Genomic DNA, 24,671 nt, shown 5'->3' with positions numbered 1-24,671 from the left:
GGAGGTGGATGTACAGCCCTCCCATTACTACCACACGCCCAAGACTGGGAATTAATCACAGGAAGAGGCCCTCCTGACTGTGCCATCAACGAAAGAAGTTACAGCGGTGGGTACATGAGACAGAGGGCCTTTTCGGTGGCAGCCCCACGATTATGGAACAACCTCCCTGGGGCGATGAACCCAGCCCTCTCCCTTATGATCTTTAGGAGACAGCTGAAGAGGGTCTGCATTTAGGACTGCATTTGACTAATTTAGTTTTTTATTTCTTGGCAGTCCTAATTATGATCTTAAATTGTGGTATTTTATGTGTGTTTTTATATCATTATGGTTTTATTCGCACAGTAAATCACCTTGAGTTTTGCAAGGTGGAGCGGCAGCTAATAAACGTTACATCGTTATCACCCATTGTGCAGAACAGAGGTCAGTGCTCCAGAAGGATGGGACTCACAGTTGAAGGAGACGGCACTGCCCTCGTCCTGACCGGCCATCCGGTCACTGGTACCGTTTGAGTTAACCGGCTGGAGGGTGAAGAGCAGCTTTCGCCGCTGCAGCAGGCAACACTTGCGCTTGGGCTGGTTGGCCGTCGGAGGACTGGGGCTGGAAGAGGGGGCCCGGGGAGACTTGGCTGGCTGGTGCGGGGACGGACTGGGGCTCTGCCTCCCCTCCCCGCCGGCTCCTTCTTCCCCTATGGATGCGTCGGAGGGGTTTTCCTCTGCTTCCGAGCTGGGTTCCTGGCTAGTGGAGCCTTCCGCTGTCGTCTCCTCCTCCTCCTCCTCCTCTTCCTCCTCCTCCTCGCCTGCGCATCGGGGAAAGACCAGACAGCAGCTGTAGCGGAACGCTTATAACCCACCATTGTATGCCCACGCATGTAAGTGACGAAGAAGATGCTCACCTTCACTGAGCCCGTTGGGCCTCTTGCTGTAGAGGTCCTCTTCCTCACTCTGATCCTCCTCCTCCTCTTCTTCCTCAGAGTCTGGTCGAGTCACGTAGCGGCTGCAAAGAGAGGCAGGTCGTACCCCCAAACTGGCAAGAGTGATCCCTCCCATTGTTACACCCTCTAGATTTATGGGGGCAACACAGGCTCCAATTTCTTGCAGCAGTCAGCTGTGGTTTCATACAAGTCAGAGGAGAAACCCCACAGCTACAGCCTGTGAGACACCCTGTGAGGTAGGTGGGGCTGAGAGAGCTGTGACTAGCCTAAAGTCACCCAGCTGGCTTCATGTGTAGGAGTGGGGAAACCAACCCAGTTCACCAGATTAGCCTCCGCCGCTCATGTGGAGGAGTGGGGAATCAAACCCGGTTCTCCAGATCAGAGTCCACCGCTCCAAACCACCGCTCTTAACCACTGGGTAACCTTGGGCTAGTCAGTTCTCTTAGAGCTCTCTCAGCCCTCACAGGGTGTCTGTTATGAGGAGAGGAAGGGGATTGTAAGCCAGTTTGAGTCTCCTTAGAACAGGGGTGGGGAACCTTTTTTCTGCCAAGGGCCATTTGGATATTTATATCATTCGCGGGCCATACAAAATTATCAAATTAAAAATTAGCCGACCAATACGTTTCTCCATGGCCCAGGTGGGAAAGGGTTAACACAGTTTCTTGGGCGGTCCTAGCAGCTCCATAGTTAACGACTCTTCTGTAAGGGGAAGGAAGGTTCCTTTTCTTGGCAAAACAAACTTATATCTGCCTTGAATAGAGGCTATTCCTGTCTGTGGGAGGGGGTGGATCGCCAGTCTTAGATCCTTCTGAGCTAGACCAAATGATTTCGTGAGCCTTAAATGGCCCCCGGGCCTGACGTTCCCAACCCCTGCCTTAGAAGGTAGAGAAAATCGGCATATAAAAACCAACTCTTCTTCTCTTGCTGGTCTCGACTCACCAGCTGAAGACGAGCGCTTTGGGGGACAGACCAGCGTGGTCCCCCTTTGTAGCAGGCGGATGGGAAACAGAGGCAGGAGTGCCGGGGCAGGGAAAGTTTCCGGCTGGACGGGGAGAAGGAAACACAAGCCACTCACGAGAGCCGATGCAGCAGGAGCTGGTAAAGGGCATCCCAAGAGAGCTGATCCCGAGGCACAGAGACCAGGAGCGGGTGGCCGAAGAGCATGACCCCGTAGTAGGTGTCACTGTACTCGCGGCCGTGGGTGCGTTCTCGCAGGTACACAGGCAAGACCACCGCATCTGCTGTGGCCGGGTCCTCCTGCGTGGACACCGACACTTCGTATCTGGAGGGAGGAAGCAAGACAGGCCGTTGACGTTGAAGCTGAATTAAATTCTCCACCAGGTAAGAAGAAGAAGCCCCCAGAATCCCTGGCCAATCTGGCCTGGAGGAAAATCAGTTCCTGACCCCCAAAGTGGCCATCGGCATTTTCCTGGGCATGCAAGAAAGGGCCACGCGAGCCAAACGCTGACGCAACCCTTCCTGCCCTCCTTCTCATGATCTGCCGAAGGTCATAGAATCAGCATTGCTGACAGATGGCCATCTAGCCTCTGCTAAAGTAAAGGAGAGCCCACCACCTCCGGAGGCAGCCTGTTCCACTGAGGAACCGCTCTATCAGAAAGTTCTTCCGAATACACATGAACACATGAAGCTGCCTTCTACTGAATCAGACCCCTTGGTCCATCAAAGTCAATATTGTCTGCTCAGACCGGCAGGGTCTCAGGCGGAGGTCTTTCACATCACCTACTTGCCTAGTCCCTTTAACTGGAGATGCCGGGGATTGAACCTGGGATCTTCTGCATGCCAAGCAGATGCTCTACCACTAAGCCACAGTCCCTCCCCGAATGTTTAACCAGAAACTCTGTTGATTTAATTTCAACCTGTTGGTTCTGGTCCGACCTTCTTGGGCAACAGAAAACAACTCGGCACCATCCTCTCTGTGACAGCCCTTCAAGTACCTGAAGATGGTTATCATATCACCTCTCAGCCGTCTCCTCTCCAGGCTAAACATATCCAGCTTCTTCAACCTTTCCTCATAGGACTTGGTCTCCAGGCCTTTTGTCCTTTTTTGTCCTTTCAAGCCACACATGGCTTGGGACCAGGGTGTCCTAAGGGACAGTCTTCTCCCATACATCCCTGCCTGGGAACTCAGATGCCCTCCTGACTGTCCCAGAGATCAAAATAGCTCATCTGGTGGGCAGTACAAGAGATTGCCTTCTCGGTAGTGGCCCCACAATTATGGAACAGCCTCCCCAAAATGGGAAGCCTGCCCCCTTCACTTCTGATCTTTAGGGGGCAGCTGAATATGATTTTATTTGATTAGCTTAGTTCTTCTGCCTACTGGCAGCTTTAAATTGTGATTTTAATTCACGGCCTCGTGTATCTTATGTATTCTATTCTGTTTAGAGCCAGCACGGTGTAGTGATGAACTCTAATCTGGACAACCGGGTTGGTTTCTCCTTCCATATGAAGCCTGCTGGGTGACCTTGGGCTAGTAACAGTTCTCTCTGAACTCTCTCAGCCCCATCTACCTCACAAGCTGTCTGTTGTGGGGAGAGGAAGGGAAGGAGATTGTAAGCTGGTTTGAGACTCCTTAACGTCGAGAAAACCTGGGTATAAAAACCAACTCTTCTTCTTCACATTGTGAGCAGCTTAGAGATCCATAAGGTAGCATTACGGCTAATAAATGTTTTAACTAAAATAAATAGAAGAGTTGGTTTTTATATGCCGACTTTCTCTACCACTTAAGAGAGAATCAAACTAGCTTACAATCACCTTCCCTTCCCCTCCCCACAACAGACACCCTGTGAGGTAGGTTGAGCTGAGAGAGCTGTGACTAGCCCAAGGTAATCCAGCTGGCTTCATGTGTAGGAGCGGGGAAACCAACCCGGTTCACCAGATTAGCATCCACTGCTCATGTGGAGGAGTGGGGAATCGAACCCGGTTCTCCAGATCAGACTCCACTGCTCCAAACCACTGCTCTTAACCACTACACCACGCTGGCTCTCTATTCATCTTGTAGTGACAATACTCCAAGATTCTCCACACGGTTCTTTCAGGCAAAGGCCAATTCATATGGGAGTCATATGGGATATCTTTGCACCCAGGTCGTTCCCATCCACTGGACTTCCCCAGTGATCCACCCTCCCGCCGCAGCCCCAGACTCACATGAAAATATCGTCCCGGTCCAGGATGCAGCTCAGGGATTCTTCGATCTGAAAGATCTTGTAGAAACGGTGACTGAACACATCCGCCACCATCATCTGGGAAGGGAGGGCGGTCGACGGTCACAGAGGGAAGGGGACAGGTGACCCCAGCCCAGGAGAGCTGGCCCGCTCCTCCCGCCTCCTCCAAACTTACCCGCTCAGCTGGCACGCCCGTGTGCTTGGATAAGGTGCGGCAGAGGTCTGATACTTTCCCGGCCTTTGGGACAATCAGTCTGTGCTGTTAAAAAAAAGGGGGGGTAAGGATATACAGCAGGGGTGGGGAACCTTTTTTCTGCCAAGGGCCATTTGGATTTTTATAATATCATTCGCGGGCCATACAATATTATCAACTTAAAAATTAGCCTGCTGTATTCTTGGGCGGTCCTAGCAGCTCCATAGCTAACGACTCTTCTGCAAGGGGGGCTAAAGGTTCCTTTTCTCAGCAAAACAAACTCACATCCGCCTTGAATAGAGGCTATTCCTGTCTGCAGGAGGGGGCGGATCGCCAGTCTTAGATCCTTCTGAGCTAGAGATCTGCCAGAACCCATGAAGGGCCAGACCAAATGATTTTGCGGGCCTTAAATGGCCCCCGGGCCTGATGTTCCCCACCCCTGATATACAGAGATCTGCTGCAAAAAGAGCGCCTGTATGCAGATGAGCATTTAGGCATAACTTTGTTATAACTTTCAGTGGTATCTTCAAGGCCCCTGTTAAGTAATAAACTCCAGATAGTTACAGCCTTCTCTGGTAAGGACATCAAGGCCCCGACCTGGATAGCCCCCGGCTAATCTGATCTCATCAGCTCTCAGAAGCCAAGCAGGGTCGATCCTGGCTAGAACTTGGATGGGAGACTACTAAGAAGAAGAGTTGGTTTTTATATGCCGACTTTCTCTACCACTTAAAGAAGAATCAAACTGGCTTACAATCGCCTTCCCTTCCCCACAACAGACACCCCGTGAGATGGGTGGGGCTGAGAGAGCTGTGACTTGCCCAAGGTAACCCAGCTGGTTTTGTGTGTAGGAGTGGGGAAACGAATCCAGTTCACCAGATTAGTTTCCGCTGCTCATGTGGAGGAGTGGGGGAATCAAACCCCGTTCTCCAGATCAGAGTCCACCGCTCCAAACCACCGCTCTTAACCACTACACTGCACTGGCTCTTTTTTAAAGTGAAAAATAAAGTAAAAAATAATATCATTAATTGGCTTTGCCTGTGTCTTCTATAAAGTTTGTATCTCCGGTATCCAGCATTAAATTTTATGGTATGCACGGCCCGACCAAGTGACATTTATGTCATATCCGGCCCTTGTAACAAATGGGTTCAACACCCCTGAGTTGGGAGCTAGACTGCAGGGCTCAGAGTTCCACCTAGAATCAGAAGAAGCCCCGCCTTCCTTTCCTACGACGAGTCTGACCCAATCAACTCCCCCTAACCCGCCCCCAAGAGCCCGGGCGGCTGGCACCTGCTCCGGCTTCTTGCTGGGGTCCATGTAGACGAAGAAGACTTCCATGACGCGCTCCTTGCTGACGGGCAGGGGGACGCTGAGGTAGCAGAAGGGGTCGAAGGTCACAGAGACCTTGCCGCACTCGGGGCACACCAGTGTGGACTTGAAGAGCCCGTGGAAGGTGTCGACGATGACAGAGTCGTTGCGGCGCTTGTGGTTGCGCCACGCCTCCTCCGCCACTTCCTGGAGAGAGGGAGGAAGAGTGGACGTGAGCGCCTCCCTCCGTGCTCTGCGCCTTAGGGTTGCCGACTCGGGTTGGGGCATTCCTGGAGATCTGGAGGCGGTGCTTGGAAAGGGAGCTCAGCTGGGTAGTGACGGTGGCTAAGTGATAGAGCATCTGCTTGGCATGCAGAAGGTGCCAGGTTCAATCCCGGTCATCTCCAGTTAAATGCCCTAGGCAAGTAGGTGATGTGAAAAGTCTCTGCCTGAGACCCTGGAGAGCTGCTGCCGGTCTGAGTAGACAACACTGACTTTGATGGACCGAGGGTCTGATTCAGTAGAAGGCAGCTTCGTGTGGTCCATGGAGTCTGCCTTTCCAAAGCTCCTGAGAATCAAAGCTCTCTTTGACTCTCGAAAGCCCATGCCCCCAAAAACCTAGTTGTTTTATAACAGTGGGCGCCACGGCACCTGCCAGCAACTTTCCTGGGGCCTGCCAAGTGCTTTTGGAAAGTAGGCGGGGCCAGGCTTCTGGATTGGCCACTGGAGATTTGATTGGCGGTACAGACTTTTAAAAACGTTGCTTCGACAGCGGCGGCCACCCCAGCACAAGGGCCTTCACTGTGTGGCCGAAGGCAGCCATATTGTGCCCACCACGCTGGGTCAGAATGTTAAAGGTGCCCCCAAACTAAAAAATGGTCTCTAGGAGAAGAAAAGTTGGTTTTTATATGCCGACTTTCTCTACCACTTAAGGAAGAATCAAACTGGCTTACAACCATCTTCCCCTCCCCACAACAGACATCCTGGGAGGTAGGTGAGGCTGAGAGAACTGTGACTAGCCCAAGGTCACCCAGCTGGCTTCATGTGGAAGAGTGGGGAAACAAATCCAGTTGATCAGATTAGCCTCCGCTGCTCATGTGGGAGTGGGGAATCCAACCTGGTTCTCCAGATCAGAGTCCACTGCTCCAAATCCCCGCTCTTAACCACTACACCTCGCTGGCTCTCTAAGGTGCTACTAGATATAAATCTGGCTGTCCTACTGCCAACCAACACGGCTGTCCTCTGAAACTACAACTCAACAACGTGTGTGCGTTTTCCCCCCCTAAAGCGGGATTCAGTCACCCTGATTTAGGCTCACCGACACCCACCCAGGCAACCCCCCCCCCGCACCTCGTCCGGCCGCCCGGCCGCGTCCTTCAGCTCTATGTACTCCTTCTTCTTGACACGGTTCAGGTCCTCGTGCAGCCCGTCGAGCAGAAAGGAGAGGAGCTCCTGGGAGTCGTGCTGCTGGTAGCCGAGGAACTGGGAGGCGAAGTGGCCCACTTTGGTCTGCGGGGGAGAGAGAAAAGGCAAGACAGGGGGCCTCAAGCTCTGCCAACAGGAAGGAAGGGCGAAAGGAAAGGCAGGCGCAGCTCAGCGGAGGGGCTGCGACTCAGCAGCAGAGAATCTGCACAGCACACAGAAGGTCCCCGCTTCAACTCCTGGCATCATTAAAATTAAGTACCCAAAAGGTCAAGAAAAAATAGACATCCAAGTCCAAAGGTTATACACTCTAAAAAAAAAGTAAGTACAAAATTAGTATATATTCATTGCAGGATAAAATCAAATACCACATATAATACATATAGGGCCCTGCAAAAGCCTACCAAATTGAAGAAGAAGAGTTGGTTTTTATATGCCAACTTTCTCTACCACTTAAGGCAGAATCAAACTGGCTTACAATCACCTTCCCTTCCCCTCCCCCCAGAGGTAGGTGGGGCTGAGAAAGTGTGACTAGCCCAAGGTCACCCAGCTGGCGTCGTGTGTAGGAGCAAGGAAACAAATCCAGTTCACCAGATTAGCCTCCACCGCTCATGCGGAAGAGTGGAGAATTGAATCCAGTTCTCCAGATCAGAGTCTACTGCTCCAAACCACTGCTCTTAACCACTCACCATGCTCATATAACACAATAAGACATAAAATCACACAATTAGACTCTGACCATACACGTTTCGGCCATACAGCCTTCTTCAGTGTTCTAAGCAATCAACATTCCAGGCTCAAAGATATTCATAAATATATTAAAAAATCTTGATGACTCTGTGTGCCTTGTTTTTGCAGGAAAACAATTAAAATACATAACCACAAAACTGTTTTAGGCTTCCATCCACATGGAAAACTAATCCTCATGCGTGTCTCCCTCTTAAATGAGGGGATGTAATATTGCAGCCACAAATACAATGATCAATATCTCATAGTCAAGAAGTAGTCATAAAGTCTGGAGTAGTATCAAGAAACAAGGTTTCCATCTCCAATCAAGCATCCATTTCCAGCATCTCCAGTTTTAAGAGAACCGAGAGAGCCCATGCCAGCTGACGGTACAGACCCTGACAGACCGAAGGCAGGTTCGTGTGCGCGGCTCACCTTGAACATGCGAGGCACGATGGAGCGGTGGTGGCCAGACCACTGTTGCTTGATGAGGTCGGCGTAGGCTTCCGCGATCTCCCCCTTCATTCCCAGGGGGTTGGTGAAGTTGAGCTCCTCCAGGTAGCAGTTCTTGAGGAAGTACTCCGTGAGAGAGGGCACGTTGCTCAGACACTACAAAGAGAACGGGAAGCCCTGAAGGAGAGGTGCTCAGCCGGGCTTGTGAGGAGCGGTTAAAACGCTTAGGGCTGTTTGGTTCTTAACAAAAGAGCATTAAGGCATTTAATGCTCTTTTGTTAAGAACATAAGAAAGGCCCTGCTGGATCAGACCAAGGCCCATCAAGTCCAGCAGTCTGTTCGTAGAGTGGCCAACCAGGGGCCTCTAGGAAGCCCACAAACAAGACGACTGCAGCAGTATTGTCCTGACTGTGTTTCACAGCACCTAATATATTCGGCATGCTCCTCTGATCCTGGAGAGAATAGGTGTGCATCATGACCAGTGTTTAATTTGACTAGTAGCCATCTTCCATGAACACGTCCACTCCCTTCTTAAAGCCTTCCTAGGTGGCAGCTGTCACCACATCCTGGGGCAGGGAGTTCCACAATTCAACTATGTGTTGTGAGAAGAAATACTTCCTTTTACCTGTTCTGAATCTCTCACCCTCCTGCTTCAGCAGATGACCCCGCGTTCTGGTATTATGAGAGAGGGAGAAAAGCTTCTCCCTGTCCACTCTCTCCATACCATGCATAATTTTATAGACCTCTATCATATTTTCCCTTAACCGCCTTCTTTCCAAGCAGGGCCAATGTGCTCAATTCCCCCCTCCCCACCCATATTTTAACTCCCCATCTACAGCAAAGACTCTCCTGACTAGTTATCCCCCCCTCCCATATCGGAGGGCAACTTTAAAAATCTGCAGAGGGTGGGGAAAGCCCTTGCGAGTGAAATTTGAGCTTTTGCTGCCCACTTGTGGGACAGACGCAAAACTGCAGCAGAAGCGTCGCAGACAGCCAGGACTTCCTGTAGAGACGCTAATGCTCCCGGACCTGGGTGGCCCAGAGGTTTGGGAGTGTCACAAAATCGGTCGCGCCTGCCCACGCTCCGCCCCCTGGTTTGGTACCTGCAAGGCAGAGTTCATGAAGCAGGTGTTGCCCAGGTTGGTGAGGCCGCAGACACCCGGCTGGCCCTGGTACAGTTCTTCGTCCTCCATAGAGTTCTTCCTAAGGGAGGCAGGAAAAAAAGAGAGAGTTTCAGAGGGCACCCGTGTTGGTCCACAGTAGAACAGGTAGATTTGAGTCCAGTACCACCTTGGAAGCCAGCAAGAGTTTTGGGGTATCAGCTTTCAAGAGTCAGAGCTCTCTTTGTCAGACATGAGTAGAAATGGAAGAAGTTGTTTTTTATATGCCGACTTTCTCTACCACTTAAGGAAGAATCAAACCGGCTTACCATCACCTTCCCTCTCCCTCCCCACAACAGACACCCTGTGAGGTAGGTGGGGCTGAGAGAGCTGTGACTAGCCCAAGGTCACCCAGCTGGCTTCGTCTGGAGGAGCGGGGAAACCAATCCAGTTCACCAGATTAGCCTCCGCCACTCATGTGGAGGAGTGGGGAATCAAACCCGGTTCTCCAGGTCAGAGTCCACCGCTCCAAACCACCGCTCTTAACCACTACACCATGCTGGCTCTCTCAGCATGGTGTACACAGGCAGACTCCCTTGGGACGGTGCAAAGTGCCAGAATGAGATACTCACATGATATGCGGCCTAGAGCTGGGCCAAGTGCCATCTTTGCTCCTCGTCTCCATGATCACCATCTGGCAGAAGCACAGGCAAGAAGGGGGAAGGAAGAGGGGGAGAGGAGAGAAAGGGGATTTAGAAAAAAAAGGAAACGTTAATCCAATTAACTGGAGGGTATCTGAACAGCTATATGTAACCCATACCCAAAGTGGCCGTCGCTTCAAGCCAGTGAAGAAGGGAGCAATAAAGCACTCTAGATTATGCAAACCTCTGGTTCAGTAAGTCTGTTAAGGGACCATAAGGTGCATAAATTATGGGAGGAAAGGTACCAGCTAGACATTAGGAAAAAATGTTTTTACAGAAAGAGTTGTTCGACAGCGGAATCAGCTACCTAGAGAGGTGGCGAGCTCCCCCTCACTGGCAGTTATCAAGCAGCAGCTGGACAAACACTTGTCAGGGATGCTCTAGGCTGATCCTGCATTGAGCAGGGGGTTGGACTAGATGGCCTGTATGGCCCCTTCCAACTCTATGGTTCTAAGACTCTATTCTATGATTCTAAAGGAAGTTACAAAATCATACTTCCTTACGGTGGCAATCACAGGGTGATTTGTATGTGATGCGGAATGAAACGAGTTTTAAAGCCAGCCAGTGGGTGCTGGGCCAACGCAGGGGCTCCTACTTGCAGGCAACCCATCCCCTTTTTCTTAAAGGCAAATGCGCAGCCTCTGCCCCCCTTATGTACTGTCACTCTTCTCATCCTCCCTTGGCACTGGAAGCCTCAACAGAACTGGAGTTCATGTAACTCAGACTTGCCCGCTAGATTATTTTTCAAAGGGTGGGCATCTCGGATGAGAGCGAGGGAGACAGTCCGGGGGTAAAGAATAGGGTGACAGGGGCGGAAGGAGAGAAAGGGGCAAAATGGCAATTCCCAGGGAGGGGCTGTGGCTCACTGGTAGAGCATTTGCTTGGCATGCAGGTCTCAGGTTCAATCCCCGGCATCTCCAATTAAAGGGACCAAGCAAGTAGGAGATGTGAACAATCTCTATCCGAGACCCTGGAGAGCGGCTGCCAGTCTGAGTAGACAATACTGACTTTGATGGACCAAGGGTCTGATTCAGTATAAGGCAGCTTCATGTGTTCATAAGGTCTCTGCCCAAGTGCAAGATCTCCCCTCTCTGAACCCACCCTTACAACCTCCTTTTTCTAACTTTCTCTTTCTTCCCGTTTCCCATATAGATCCCTATACAACGCAGTGGGTGACTGTTTCCCTTAAGGATAACGCTCTCGCGTTGTGATCTTAATAACATTTCTTTCAATTATAAATTAAATGTTTAAAACGTCGCAGGAAATGTAGATGGTTCCCAACAGTAGCGCATTCCATTATGCTCATTGATCTCCGCAATCTCTTAGCGAATACAATTAGGTTACCAGCTCAGCAGGTGGCTAAGTGAAGGCACAGCGTGAGCAGACGTAATCAGGGCAAAATAACACACTAGTGCTGAGCTGTTTCCCAAAACGACTGCATATATCCCCCCCTTAAAACTATAACTGGCAGTATTGTGACTGCTGCACCTCCTTCCCACATCCACATGAATTTTTTTTAGAGCAGCAAACAGCTACAAATCCCCTAAATTGAGGGTCCCCAACATGGTACCTGAGGGGGCCAGGGCACCTGCCAACACCTTTCCTGGCACCTGTGAAGGGTTTTCAGAAAGTGGGTGGGGCCAGGTGGGGCTTTTGCCAAGCAGGAACATTGGAGATCTGATTGGCTGTGCACAAGGCATTACTGTGTGAACAAGATATTGGGGTACGGGTGGACCGTATGTTAAATATGAGCAGCCAGTGTGATGCAGCAACAAAAAAGGCTAATGCGATCTTGGGGGGCATCAGCAGAGGCATAACGTCCAAATTGCAAGATGTTGTAGTTCCGCTGTACACTGCATTGGTCAGGCCGCACCTGGAATACTGTGTGCAGCTCTGGAGGGCTCACTTCAAAAAGGATGTGGACAGGATCGAGCGGGTGCAGAGGAGAGCGATGAGGAGGATCAGGGGCCTGGAGACCAAGCCCTGTGAGGAAAGGGTGAGGGAGTTGGGAATGTTTAGTCTGGAAAAGATGAGGCTGAGGGGGGACACGATTGCTCTCTTTAAGTATTTGAAGGGCTGTCACTTCGAGGAGGGCAGGGAGCTGTCCCTGTTGGCAGCAGAGGATAGGACTCGCAATAATGGGTTTAAATTGAGGGCAGAAAAGTACCGGCTGGATATTAGGGAAAAATCTTTTTGCAGTAAGAGTTATTCAACGGAGATGCCAGGATCGCTCCAGAGACCTTCTGCGAAAGAACGGCCCTGCCCCGAACCCGCTCATCTGGAAACAACGGCGTTACCTGCCCTGAACTGAGGCAAGCGTCCAGCACCGTCATCTGCAAGTTCCGCAGCCTCTCGCAAGACCCATCCGCATTCTTCACCCACAGCCTCGTCTCCTCCTCGGCCGAGACCGCAAAGAGGCGCCGGGCTTCCTTAAGGACATTGTCTAGGAGGAAGGGGACGGGGGGGGGGGTGAGGGGGAAATTATTCCTGGCCTGCGAGGATCGCGGCCCATGCCCTCTTCTCCCACGCTTGCGGAGAGCCTCGAGTGACTCAGGTTCTTACCGATGATGTCCACACGGCTGAAGGAGGCCATGAGGGGGTTGTCCATGTCATTGTGCTGGCAGAGGAAGAGTTCCACCAGGTAAACCTCCACCTTTGACATGCTCGGTAAGTCCACCACCTAATAAGGAAGGATGAGAAGAAAAATCAGGCGGCAAAGGATACGAGATCTCCCCCAAAGGACAAGCGTAGGAAGTCACTGTAGGAACAGTACAGAGACATGCGTCCCTTCTTGAAACACTGCTTTGTAATTGGCTGTAGTGCTGACTGTGAGAGAAAAGTCCCCCGTCCCACCCCCAAACCCAATTGAAGAATAAAAACGCATTTTAAAAAACAGAGCTCTCTAAAAGAAATGGGGAGTGGGAAGAAGCCCCAGCCTCAGTATTTCCCTAGGCATGCAAGAAAGGGCTACGAGGGCCAAGCACTGACGCAATCCTTCCTGCCCTCCCTCTCATGATCTGCCTATGATCACAGACTCCAGCAAGCAAAGGCACACCCAAGGGCAAAGGAGATGGTTTTGCCCTAAACGGCGTCTGCTATCCCCGCTCTCCACAACAGCAAAAAAGAAGACCTATTCGTTTATAGGAGAGACGGTGAGGAGGGAGCCCGTTGGCATGACACCAAACCAACTCCCTGTTGTTAAGGACCGACAGGTCTTATCTGGGGGTTATCTTCTCCCCGTGTGCTGCAAAGCCTAACATCCCCCACCCCCCCAAGTTCTCCTCCGCAAAAACGACAGACCAAAACTGGGAGGTGGTACGGCTTCCAGCACACCCATTCCCTGCAGTGGAAAAACACATCCCTCCTCCTGTTCAAGGGGCTAAGCTGCCTCTCCTGGTATACCGGTACAAAACTGGAATACCCTTACGCTACACTGTAAACTTAATAAAAATAGACAGCATAAGCCAAGAACGTGCAATATATGTATATCTATCAAACAGTACCACAACCATAAAATATTCAATAATTACCTGTATTCTCAAACAGAGTAATGAACAACCATACAACATATTCCATGAAAGTCTATAGACTAATACATAGTATTTTCTTTATCTCTTCTTTATTTATGTAAGAAACAAATGAGTACAAATACAGCTGATCATAACACTTGAAATTTGTATTTCTTTCCTTTTCTTTGCAGGTAACTTATACAGAAGACAATATCTTTCCAAAGGAGAAATCTTCAAAGAAGAGAAGACAGCCTCGTTCAACTTCATTCAAGAACCAATTCGCATTGCTCAAAGTGAGCTAGGCTTTTTCAATTCTCCAAAATGATATTCTTGTAAACTCATACCCACACAGACAGCGCCATATCACTGTTGCTTCCATCCTGGTGGATCAAATCTCCTGGTATACCCCCGGAGGACGCTAAGATCGGCGGATGAAAACCTACAGGTGATCCCTGGCCCTAAGAACCTGTGGCTGTCCTTGACAAGAGCCAGGGCCTTTTCAGCCCTGGCTCCGGTCTGGTGGAATGCGCTGCCTGGTAACATCAGGGCCCTGCGGGACCTAAAAGAGTTCCACAGGCCCTGTGAGACAGAGCTTTTCCCACCAGGCCTACAAGTGAGGAAAGCCGCCAGTATCATCTTTACTGGCTCCCCGCTTTCTTTCCCCTTTGAATATGGGAATTATATAGTTTGAAGATGGGTGCGAAAGCTGGACATTGAAGAAAGCTGATAGGAAGAAAGTAGATTCCTTTGAAATGTGGTGTTGGAGGAGAGTGTTACGGATACCCTGGACTGCCCAAAAAAAACAAATCAGTGGGTTATAGATCAAATCAAGCCTGAACTGACCCTAGAAGCTAAAATGACTAAACGGAGGCTGTCGTATTTTGGTCACATTATGAGAAGGCAAGAGTCACTGGAAAAGACAGTCATGCTAGGAAAAGTTGAGGGCAGCAGGAAAAGAGGAAGACCCAACAAGAGATGGATTGACTCGATAAAGGAAGCCACAGCCCTCAATTTGCAAGATCTGAGTAAGGCTGTCAAAGATGGGACATTTTGGAGGACACTGATTCATAGGGTCACCTTGAGTCGGAAGCAACTTGACGGCACTTCACACACACACACACATAGTTTGAAGGGGGGGCCCACCTGTACACAGTATACTTGGGTATTAGTGCGCCATCATGTTGGGGTTTTTAGAGCTTTACTGTTTGTTTTTTATTAATGATTTTATGTATTACTGAACGCTATTTCATGTTTTAAATGTTATTCCAAATTTTGAATGATGTTACCCGCCCTGAGCCGGCTTGCTGGGGAGGGAGGGCTATAAGCCTGAAATATAAGATAAATAAACCCCTCACCTTGCGTTCAATGGGCGGCTGCTCATGCTCGATGCCATACCAGCTCACCAACTTGTCCCACACTTCCTCCGGCACCAGAATGTACTCCTCGTACTCCACCAGCCTGTCCTTCAACCGGTACGACTCCAAATCTGAAAGGAAGGAAAGAAAGAGGGCTTGAAAACACAGGTAGGCCCGCCTTTCCGGAGAAGAAGAAGAGTTGGTTTTTATATGCCGGCTTTCTCTACCACTTGAGACTCAAACCGGCTTACAATTGCCTTCCCTTCCCCTCCCCACAACAGACACCCTGTGAGGTGGGTGGGGCTGAGAGAGTGTGACTAGCCCAAAGTCACCGAGCTGGCTTCATGTGTAGGAGTGGGGAAACAAATCCAGTTCACAGCTTAGCCTCCACCGCTCACGTGGAGGAGTGGGGAACCGAACCCGGTTCTCCAGATCTGAGTCCACCGCTCCAAACCACCGCTCTTAACCACTACACCACGCTGGCTATAAACAGTGACTCTCCAGCAAGCAGTGCTTGGCCAGCTCCAGCGCAAACCGTAGCGGGTGCTTAATCGGCGGAACTCACTGCTACAAAAAAAAGGGAATGATGTTTCCCGACGAGCCGAGACACACCGCCTTCAACAGCAACAGAGTCGAGGGCCAAGCACTGGTAGGAGAGCGAAAACCGTACCTTCGAACAGCTCGGCGTTGTTGATCCGACCCGGGTAAGAGCTGGAGTTCTGGTCTCCGGATTCCACGTACTCCTTCCACTGCTGGTACCAGTGGTTCTCCAGCAGATACCTGTGCAAGGAAGCAGGAGATGAAATCCAGAGGACGGCAGCGTGCAAACAGGAACGCTAGGCAACTTCTCTTCCCACCCCTACTTCAAATCAGAACTGGGGAGAAGGAGGAGGAAGATGAAGAAGAGAAAGAAGAAGCGGAAGAGTTGGTTTTTATATGCCGACTTTCTCTACCACTTAAGGGAGACTCAAACCGGCTTACAATCACCTTCCCTTCCCCTCCCCACAACAGACACCCTGCGAGGCATGTGGGGCTGAGAGAGCTGTGACTAGCCCAAGGTCACCCAGCTGGCTTCGTGTGTAGGAGTGGGGAAACAAATCCAGTTCACCAGATTAGCCTCCGTCGCTCATGTGGAGGAGTGGGGAATCGAACTCCTGGTTCTCCAGATCAGAGTCCACCGCTCCAAACCACCGCTCTTAACCAATATACCACGCTGGCTCTTATTGCATGTTCAGGGTTGCACTAAGAACAACAGGACACCGCTTAGAACGCATAAATCCAGGCGCTTGAGAATGACAACGATTTCATTTTTGAAGTTTCCCGGTACCTTGGCTGTTGAGATAAGCTTTCCAAAATGAAAGTGACATCAGCTAAAGGCTGACAAGAGGGAGACAAAGGCTTCCCGCGGCCAAAGCCAAGAGATTCCTTCCATTCTTTTGCTCACCTTCAACTTGAAACTAAACTCCAGTATTTCCCAGTATCCTGGAAGGCACTTCGCCTTCCCCTAGCAATGGCCATTAGGATGGGTAATCCTCAGTGCTTTGTAAAGCAACCCAAAACGCATCTAGGAGCATGCCTGTTACATTAGGTGCTGTGGAACACAGGCAGGATGCTGCTGCAGTCATCTTGTTTGTGGGCTTAAGAACATAAGAACGGCCATGCTGGATCAGATCAAGGCCCATCAAGTCCAGCAGGCTGTTCACACTGTGGCCAACCAGCTGCCTCTAGGAAGCCCACAAGCAAGACGACTGCAGCAGCATTATCCTGCCTGTGTTCCACAGCACATAATATAATAGGTATGCTCCTCTGATCCTAGAGAAAATAGGGATGCATCATGACTAGTATCCATTTTTACTAGTAGCCGTGAATAGCCCTCTCCTCCATGAACATGTTCACTCTCCTCTTAAAGCCTTCCAAGTTGGCAGCCATCTCCATATCCTGGCGCAGGAAGTTCCACAATTTAACTATGCGTTGTGTGAAAAAATACTTCCTTCTATCTGTTTTGAATCTCTCACCAGCTTCAGCAGATGACCCCATGTTCTAGTATTATGAGAGAGAGAGAAAACCTTCTCCCTGTCCACTCTCTCCACACCATGCATAATTTTATAGACCTCTATCCTGTCTCTCCTTAACCGCCTTCTTTCCAAGCTAAACAGCCCCAAGCGTTTAATGCACTCAGGACATTCTCACGTGCTGTATAAATGCCTGTTTACCTGCCAATTAAACTCACTGAGCCTTGAAGTATTACTTATAATTTATTCCAATGTTCAACTTGCAAAATGTTGTCTATAAAGGTGAGCCCTGGATTCTTTTTTTGCCCCGCAATAAGCCAACCTTCTTTCCTAGCCCACAGACAAGTTCCCAGGGAAGGAAAAGGAGCTAGGCGCTAGCTTTTGCTATCGGGGAACTTATTACTGGGAGGGCTTTATTAATACAATAGGAGGGGCTGTGGGTCAGTGGTAGAGTCTCTGCTTGGCATGCAGAAGGCCCCAGGTTCAGTCCCTGGCATCTCCAGTTAAAGGGACTAGGCAAGAAGGTGATGTGAAAGACCTCATTCTGAGTCCCTGAAGAGCTGCTGCCGGTCTGAGTAGACAAAACTGATGATGTCCGCTACTCTTCCTGCCTCTTCTTCAGCGGTGTGAAACGAGCCAAGGTTGTCACGAGAAGCACTGAGTTCTCCAGAAATGACTGAATGGATCAGTAAATTATTTGACTTTGCTTTGATGTCAAAACTAATGTACTTGGTGAAAAGGAAGCCAATAAACAAATTTAAGTTAAAGTGCCAACCTCTTTGAAAGGTAGGACAGTTTTATCATTCCCATACTACAGACGGGTACAAATGTGCTGAAGGGTGTGTCTTGTCTAAGGCTACCTATTGAGTTTGTGTCAGAGGCAAGACCTGAGCAGAAGACTTATCAACCACTATTCTCCTATTCCAGCTTTCACTGGGTTTTTGGCAGCTTTCAGCCCCGAAGCCCTGAGCTAGAGCTCCTCCCTCCACCTGCTGCTGCTTGCCAAGTTCCCAGGATCTCGTGGGAGGAAATGGCCTCTTCCCACCCAACTACAAATATTCCGGGGGCAGCAGAGTTCTCGGTCTCAGCCCTCGCACTGGGTGACTTGTGAACTACACCTATGCAGTCTGTTGAAGCGTTCACACCGGTCAAAAGCTTCAACTCCCTTATCCACAGAAAAGAGATACAAGTATGCATGCCTTTTGAGTTACACAGAGCTCTTTGACCTAACAAAAAATGCTGTGTGACTCAGAAGTTTGCTAAGTCTCAAATAACTTCTCTGTAGCATCCACAGATTTAAGATTCATGGCTACTAGTTAAAATGGATATTAGTCATGATGCATACCTATTCTCTCCAGGATCAGAAGAGCATGCCTATTATATTAGGTGCTGTGGCAGGATAATGCTGCTGCAGTCGTCTTGTTTGGGGGCTTCCTAGAGACCCCTGGTTGGCCACTGTGTGAATAGACTGCCAGACATGATGGACCTTGGTCTGATCCAGCATGGCCTTTCTTATGTTCTTACGATCTCTCCAGTCTCAGATGAGCATGCCTATTATTTTAGGTGCTGTGGAACCCAGGCAGGATAATGCTGCTGCAGTTATCTTGTTTGTGTGCTTCCTAGAGGCACCTGGTTGGCCACGGTGTGAACAGACTGCTCGACTTGATGGGCCTTGGTCTGATCCAGCAGGGCTTTTCTTATGTTCTTAAGCCTGACGGCAACTCTGGAAAGTTTTCCAGGCAACGAACTAACAGAGGTGGGTTGCCATTGCCCGCTTCTGGGTAATAACCCCGGTATTCGTGGGTGGTCTCCCGTCCAAATACTAACCAGGGCCAACCCTGCTTAGCTTCCACGATCTGATGAGATCAGGCTAGCCTGAGCTATCCAGGTCAGGGCAAGCCTGACATACTCATCCGTTTTACCCCAGAACTAACAAAAACCGCACAACTTGGCCAGGAAGCAATTTTAACGGCACCAGGAAGTTAAAATTTTCCCGGGGGGGGGGCATAACTGGAAGGAGTTATGCCCCCCCCTGGAGTTGGCATCCCCAAAACTGGCACTGCTCGCTCAGACCAAGGTGGGCGCCCTGTCTTTCCAGGAAACCAGAACCAGCTTGGAAAGAAGCTACACACCCATTTGTCTCTCTCGTTTATTACGAGACAAAACCCAAGTCCTCCCTGCACACCACCAGTTAGAACAGTGGTTCCCAAACTTTCAGGCCACTGCCTCCTTTGTTCCACAAACTCAACCCCAGTGCCCCCCTACCCTATCCTATAAAAAGCCCTATTCAAAACAGGGGTTTGCACGACTCACTAAACAAGATTATAACAGAAAAATTTCAAAACAGTAACAATTAATTACACATCTATTCAAAATCAAATTTAAACTTTTTAGTTAACGTTCATTCAACAAAACTTATGAATGTGATCCAGTGGTACCAGCTCTTCAAAGTCTGGAAGAAAATTCTGAGAGCTTCCACCAAATTTGCCAGCATGGGGCCATAGCTAGATCTATTGTAAATTAGCGAACAACACAGTTGAAGGGGGCCCACCTCTAGCACCCCCCTGCTGCCCTCTCGCCTCTTAGTGTCCCCCTAGGTAATCCCACCACCCCCCAGGGGGTGGTACTGCCCACTTTGGGAACCATTGCCCTAATTGTTCCTCAACCAGAAGAAACCCTGTGGAAGGAGTTAAGCCCCCTCCCCCCGGAGTTGGCATCCCAAAAACTGGCACTGCTCACTCAGACCAAGGTGGGCGCCCTGTCTTTCCAGGAAACCGGTACCAGCTTGGAAAGAAGCCACGCAGCCGCTGATCTCTTTCGTTTACTACGAGACAAACCCAAGTCCTCCCAGCACACCACCGGCTAGAAAAACAGCAAGATGAGTCACAAGAACAAAGCAAAACCAAGGACTACGTTGGACAGGAGCAAGTAAGGAAGAGAGACAACCGGTATTTTGCTTGGTGTGAGCAGATAAGAGAGGGGACCTACGGCAGGTGTGGCGAGGCGAAGGAGAGCGCATAACTATGCAGCTGTCAGGAGATCGCAAGACATTTTATGTTTACATAAAGACTAGAAGCTTCAAGTTGACAAGGAAAGAAACACATGAATTATCACTTCTGCAGCATTACAACTGGCATTTTTAAAAACCGTTCTTATCTCCTTTAGGCTGCAGCTCGGCCGGCACTTTGTCGAAAGAAAGCTCCATCGAACAAATGCGGGACCGGCTTCCAAGTCAACACACGCAGGAGCCTAGCTGCCCGACTACAGATTCCCAAGGAGATTGCCCGCAGTGGAGAGGGCTCCTCGGCTATCCCGGTGCTACCGACTGGCTGTCAACCGCACGCGCAAAGCTGCCTGTTCGCATCCAGCCGGCCAGGAAGGACAAAAAGTGCGGGGTGTCAAACTGCTCCAGTCCCCCACCCAAAGACGTGAAGGTGGTGGGGGACTGAAAAAACTTAGAACGAGCAGCTGGAATTACCCCACAGGAAACTGGTCAGCAAACAGAGCAAAACCAAAAGTAATTCCTTAGACGAGGGGGGGTAAAGCCACATAAGGATATGCGAGCGGGCTGAACGTTCAGCAGACACACCAATATACCGCACCCACGAGGGTGGGGCAGCTAGGAAACAGAAACGTCGACACTTGGGTGGCCGGCCGCCACTGCTGCCATAAGGGAGCCACAGGACACGCAAACAGCATTACAGAGTAGCCCCGGCCCCAAGGGAAAAGTCAGGTGGTCACTTTTTGGAGAGGCAGGGCTCCGCGGCGCAAGAGGGGAACGCTCGGGAGATGCAGTTCTCACCAGCGCGCCGGGAAAGTTACACCCGTTGGAATTCTGCCTGCCACATACCCCTAAAAAGCACTAGTGTAAGAATCAAGCGGTGTCTTTTTTCACTTGAGAAGACGAACCATTGCTAAGGAAGCTACGAGCTGATCCTCGATCCCATTTTCATTCAGAGGCACATGAAGGGAGTGTTGAGCCACGCAAAGCCTAGTGCGTTCAGTTCTACAAAAAGGAGAAGTCTTGAATGGCAGCTACCAGGAAGTGGGAAGGGTTGCGCTCTGATGTGACGAAGTTGTCGGTACCGGGACCTCTGGACTCAAGAAGGGAGCATGGAAATCAGCCAGACATACCACAGACACACGAGCACACGCTTATGGGCTGAGCCAGATAACGACCAGATCCAAGGCCACTGGAGGGATTCACATGTTCACACCGCAAGTGAGCGTGTATTGAAAGATAGCTTCAGAGGGTACATAAGAAAGGCCATGCTGCATCAGACAAAAATCCATCAAGTCCAGCAGTCCACAGTGGCCAACCAGGTGCCTCTAGGAAGCCCACAAACAAGACGACTGCAGCAGCATTATCCTGCCTGTGTTCCAAAGTACCTAACACAATAGGCATGCTCCTCTGATCCTGGGGAGAACAGGTATGCATCATGACTAGTATTCATTTTGACTAGTAGCCATGGATAGCCCTCCCCTCCATGAACACGTCCACTCTCCTCTTCAAGCCTTCCAAGTTGACAGCCTCCACCACATCCTGGGGCAGGGAGTTCCACAATTTAACTAGGAAGCCACGTTGGCCTTCAGTAGAAAAGCTAGATCCGAGTCCAGTAGCTCTTTGGAGACCAACAAGATGCTGGGGGGTATAAGCTTTGGAGAGAGCTCCCTATCTGACAAAGGGAGTTGTGACTCTCCAAAGCTTACGCCCTAGGTGCCTTGTCAGTCTCTAAGGTGCTACTGGATTCGAATCTACGCACTGAAAGAAGAGGCGACCCGCCTCCCAACCCATAAGGGAACCTCAGCAGGTGGCTAGAAGAGTTCCAGAAGAAAACCGATCATAGTGATGTGATCTTGAACATGTCCTCTGCAACAGAGCCATACACACAGCAGAGAAGGTTTTTATATGCCAACATTCTCTACCACTTAAGGGAGAATCAAACCGGCTTAAAGTCTCCTTCCCTTTCCCACAACAGACACCCTGTGAGGTAGGTGAGGCTGAGAGAGTGTGACTAGCCCAAGGTCACCCAGATGACTTCGCGTATAGGAGTGGGGAAACAAATCCAGTTCACCAGATTAGCCTCCGCCGCTCATGTGGAGGAGTGGGGAATCAAACCCGGTTCTCCAGATCAGACTCCACCGCTCCAAACCACAGCTCTTAACCCCTACACAAAGCAGCGCACAAGGGATAACTCTGCAGTACAAGCTCAGGATGTGAATCCTTCCCAGAAAACCCTACCGCGTTCACAGATGGCTTACTCCCACAAGATAGGCCTGCATCCCAAGATTGTATGCTGCTAGGGGCAGGGCCCCAGCTCCATACTGGCCACTAAAAGGTGTTGTTGATATTAACAACCATATATAGATAAATTAAACAGTGGTCTTTGAAGCACCTGTACGACATCACATAATTTATCCTGGTTTTAGCTTTTGAAAGTTCCCGCTTGCGGAAACTTAGGCTAACATGAAATTTCATTAGCCTTGATGGAGAGCCAGCATGGTGTAGTGATTAAGAGGGGTGGTTTGGGGTGGTGGACTCTAATCTGGAGAACCTGGTTTGATTCCCCACTCCTCCACATGAGCGGCGGACTCTAATCTGGTGAACCGGGTTGGTTTCCCACCTCCTCCATACGAAGCCTGCTGGGTGACCTTGAGCTAGTCACAGTTCTCTCCAAACTCAGCCCCACCTATCTCACAAGAGTGTCTGTTGTGGGGAGAGGATGGGAAGGCAATTGTAAGCAGGTTTGATTCTTCCTTAAATGGTAGAGAAAGCCGGCATATAAAAACCAAATCCTTCTTCTAATCTGGAGAACCGGGTTCGATTGCCCACTCCTCCAAATGAGCGGCGGACTCTAATCTGAAGAACCAGGTAGGTTTCCCTACTCCTACACATGAAGCTAGCTGGGTGACGTTGGGCTAGTCACACTTCTCTTCGAGCTCTCAGCCCCCCCTGCCTCACAATGCGTCTGATGTGGGGAGAGGAAGGAAAGGAGCTGGTTTGACTCTTCCTTAAGCGGTAGAGGAAGTTGGCATATAAAAACCAACTCTTCTTCATCGCTGAACGCCTGTCTCATTTGCTACAAGGCAAGCAATGGGGCTCCAGCCCCTGGCAGCATGACTTCGGACATAGCCAAGTGGAGCGGAAAACCCATCTTACCTGCCACTCGCTGCATCTGAAAATGCAGGTTCTCTTTCTGGCCCACGGAAAGAGCATGCAGAAATAAAAACCTTGCCAGGCCATCTTTCAGGAGCCACTAGGCTCCGGGCTTAATTTTGCAGCGCCAGATCCAATGCGCCTCCCCACCCCACCCCCAGGCAATATATAAATAACTAAACACACACACACAAGACAAGAGCAGGATTGCAGCTCCTATTTCGTCGCAGGATGAGAAGAGGAAAGTTACTCCGGGCGACAGAAGTCGGGGCTTTTGCTCAGCAGGGCTCCAGCTGGCGGTTTTGAACCGCGTTGCCCTCAACGTGTAAGAAGAAGAAGAAGAGTTGGTTTTTATATGCTGAATTTCTCTACCACTTAAGGGAGAATCCAACCGGCTCACAATCGCCTTCCCCTCCACATAACAGACACCCTGCGAGGTAGGTGGGGCTGAGGGAGCTGTGACTAGCCCAAGGTCACCCAGCTGGCTTCGTGTGCAGGAGTGGGGAAACAAACCCAGTTCAACCAGATTAGAGTCCGCCGCTAAGTATTTAATATTTAAAGTATATAAGATGATAATATGTAGCTTATTGAAACGATCTAATGAACTATAATGAATTAGAAAGCAAATGCAGAGGGGATTACGTAGATATTAATTTGATAGAGGAGAGGAAGTCAGAAAAAGTCAACACTGATTAGGCTGATCCGTTTGAACTTATTTTATTTCATGTGACTCTGAAGATGTCAATATTGAAATTGTATGTGGCTTAATACTGCATGTGACTTAATTGTGTGTGACTTAATAAGAAAATTAAAAAAAATAATTAAAAAAAAAAGAGTCACATAATTCCTCCTCATGTGGAGGAATAATTCCTCCATGTGGAGGAATGGGGTGGGGGATCAAACAGGCGCTTTGGAGACCACCCCCTTTCCCTGCAGCCCCCTTCCCTGCAGCCGGTGCACACAAGCAGCCGCTAATTCGGATCAGGATCCCTCCCCTTTGCAGGGGAGGGATCCTGATCCGAATTAGCGGCTGCTTGTGTGCACAGGCTGCAGGGAAAGGGGGTGACGGCTAAGGGGTCAAGCGAGGGGCCCAGCGGGAGAGGCCTATATCCCGCCGCCCCCCCTCTGCCCGGCTTAAACCCCCCCAGGCCACCCCCACCCCCACTCGCCCGCCCCCTTACCACTTCTCTCCCGCCAGCAGCTGCCGCTCCCGCCCAGGCTGGCCAGGCCCGTCCCCCTCGACCTGCCGCTTCTGGGCCTCCAGCCCCGGCACCCGCCGCTCCGCCGCCATCGCCTTCCCCGCCGCCGCCTCCTCCTCCTCGCGCCGCTCCGTTCCTCCGCCGGCCCGGAAACGGGGAGCGGAGACACCTTGTTTCCCACTCCCGGCTCGCGAGCGGTCCCGCCCACCCGCTTCCGGCCGGCCATGATAGGTGTGGCGAGGGAGGGTCGGGAGGAGGCGAGGGAGGGCGGGGGAAAGGCAGCCATGTTGAGTGTGGCGGAAGCGTCGCCCCGGCCGCCCTCTTGCTAGTACTACCCAAACAATACCCTAAGCCAGGGGTGGGGAACCTTTTTTCTGCCAAGGGCCATTTAGATATTTATAATATCATTCGCGGGCCATACAGAAT

The 24,671-nt window shown here is 50.5% G+C and overlaps 1 protein-coding gene across 1 annotated transcript in view; it reads right to left on the bottom strand.

Moving 5' to 3' along the window:
- USP11 (ubiquitin specific peptidase 11) overlaps positions 1-24,337 on the bottom strand; it is a 31,555-nt gene extending 7,218 nt beyond the window's left edge. Inside the window, exons 1-15 of the mRNA XM_056849923.1 lie at positions 24,228-24,337; positions 15,548-15,657; positions 14,878-15,008; positions 12,576-12,693; positions 12,311-12,456; positions 9,945-10,006; positions 9,316-9,415; positions 8,195-8,368; positions 6,962-7,120; positions 5,594-5,818; positions 4,289-4,372; positions 4,097-4,191; positions 2,007-2,213; positions 893-993; positions 449-796 (exon numbers count right to left, since the gene is read on the bottom strand). Of these exons, the coding sequence (XP_056705901.1) occupies positions 449-796; positions 893-993; positions 2,007-2,213; positions 4,097-4,191; positions 4,289-4,372; positions 5,594-5,818; positions 6,962-7,120; positions 8,195-8,368; positions 9,316-9,415; positions 9,945-10,006; positions 12,311-12,456; positions 12,576-12,693; positions 14,878-15,008; positions 15,548-15,657; positions 24,228-24,337 (2,170 nt within the window). The remainder of the gene's footprint in view (positions 1-448; positions 797-892; positions 994-2,006; positions 2,214-4,096; positions 4,192-4,288; positions 4,373-5,593; positions 5,819-6,961; positions 7,121-8,194; positions 8,369-9,315; positions 9,416-9,944; positions 10,007-12,310; positions 12,457-12,575; positions 12,694-14,877; positions 15,009-15,547; positions 15,658-24,227) is intronic.
- Between the last annotated feature and the right edge of the window lie 334 nt (positions 24,338-24,671).

The sequence above is a fragment of the Euleptes europaea genome, chromosome 1, assembly GCF_029931775.1.
Source record: "Euleptes europaea isolate rEulEur1 chromosome 1, rEulEur1.hap1, whole genome shotgun sequence".
Classification (NCBI taxonomy): domain Eukaryota; kingdom Metazoa; phylum Chordata; class Lepidosauria; order Squamata; family Sphaerodactylidae; genus Euleptes; species Euleptes europaea.
This window is presented reverse-complemented; position numbering and strand designations above follow the sequence as displayed.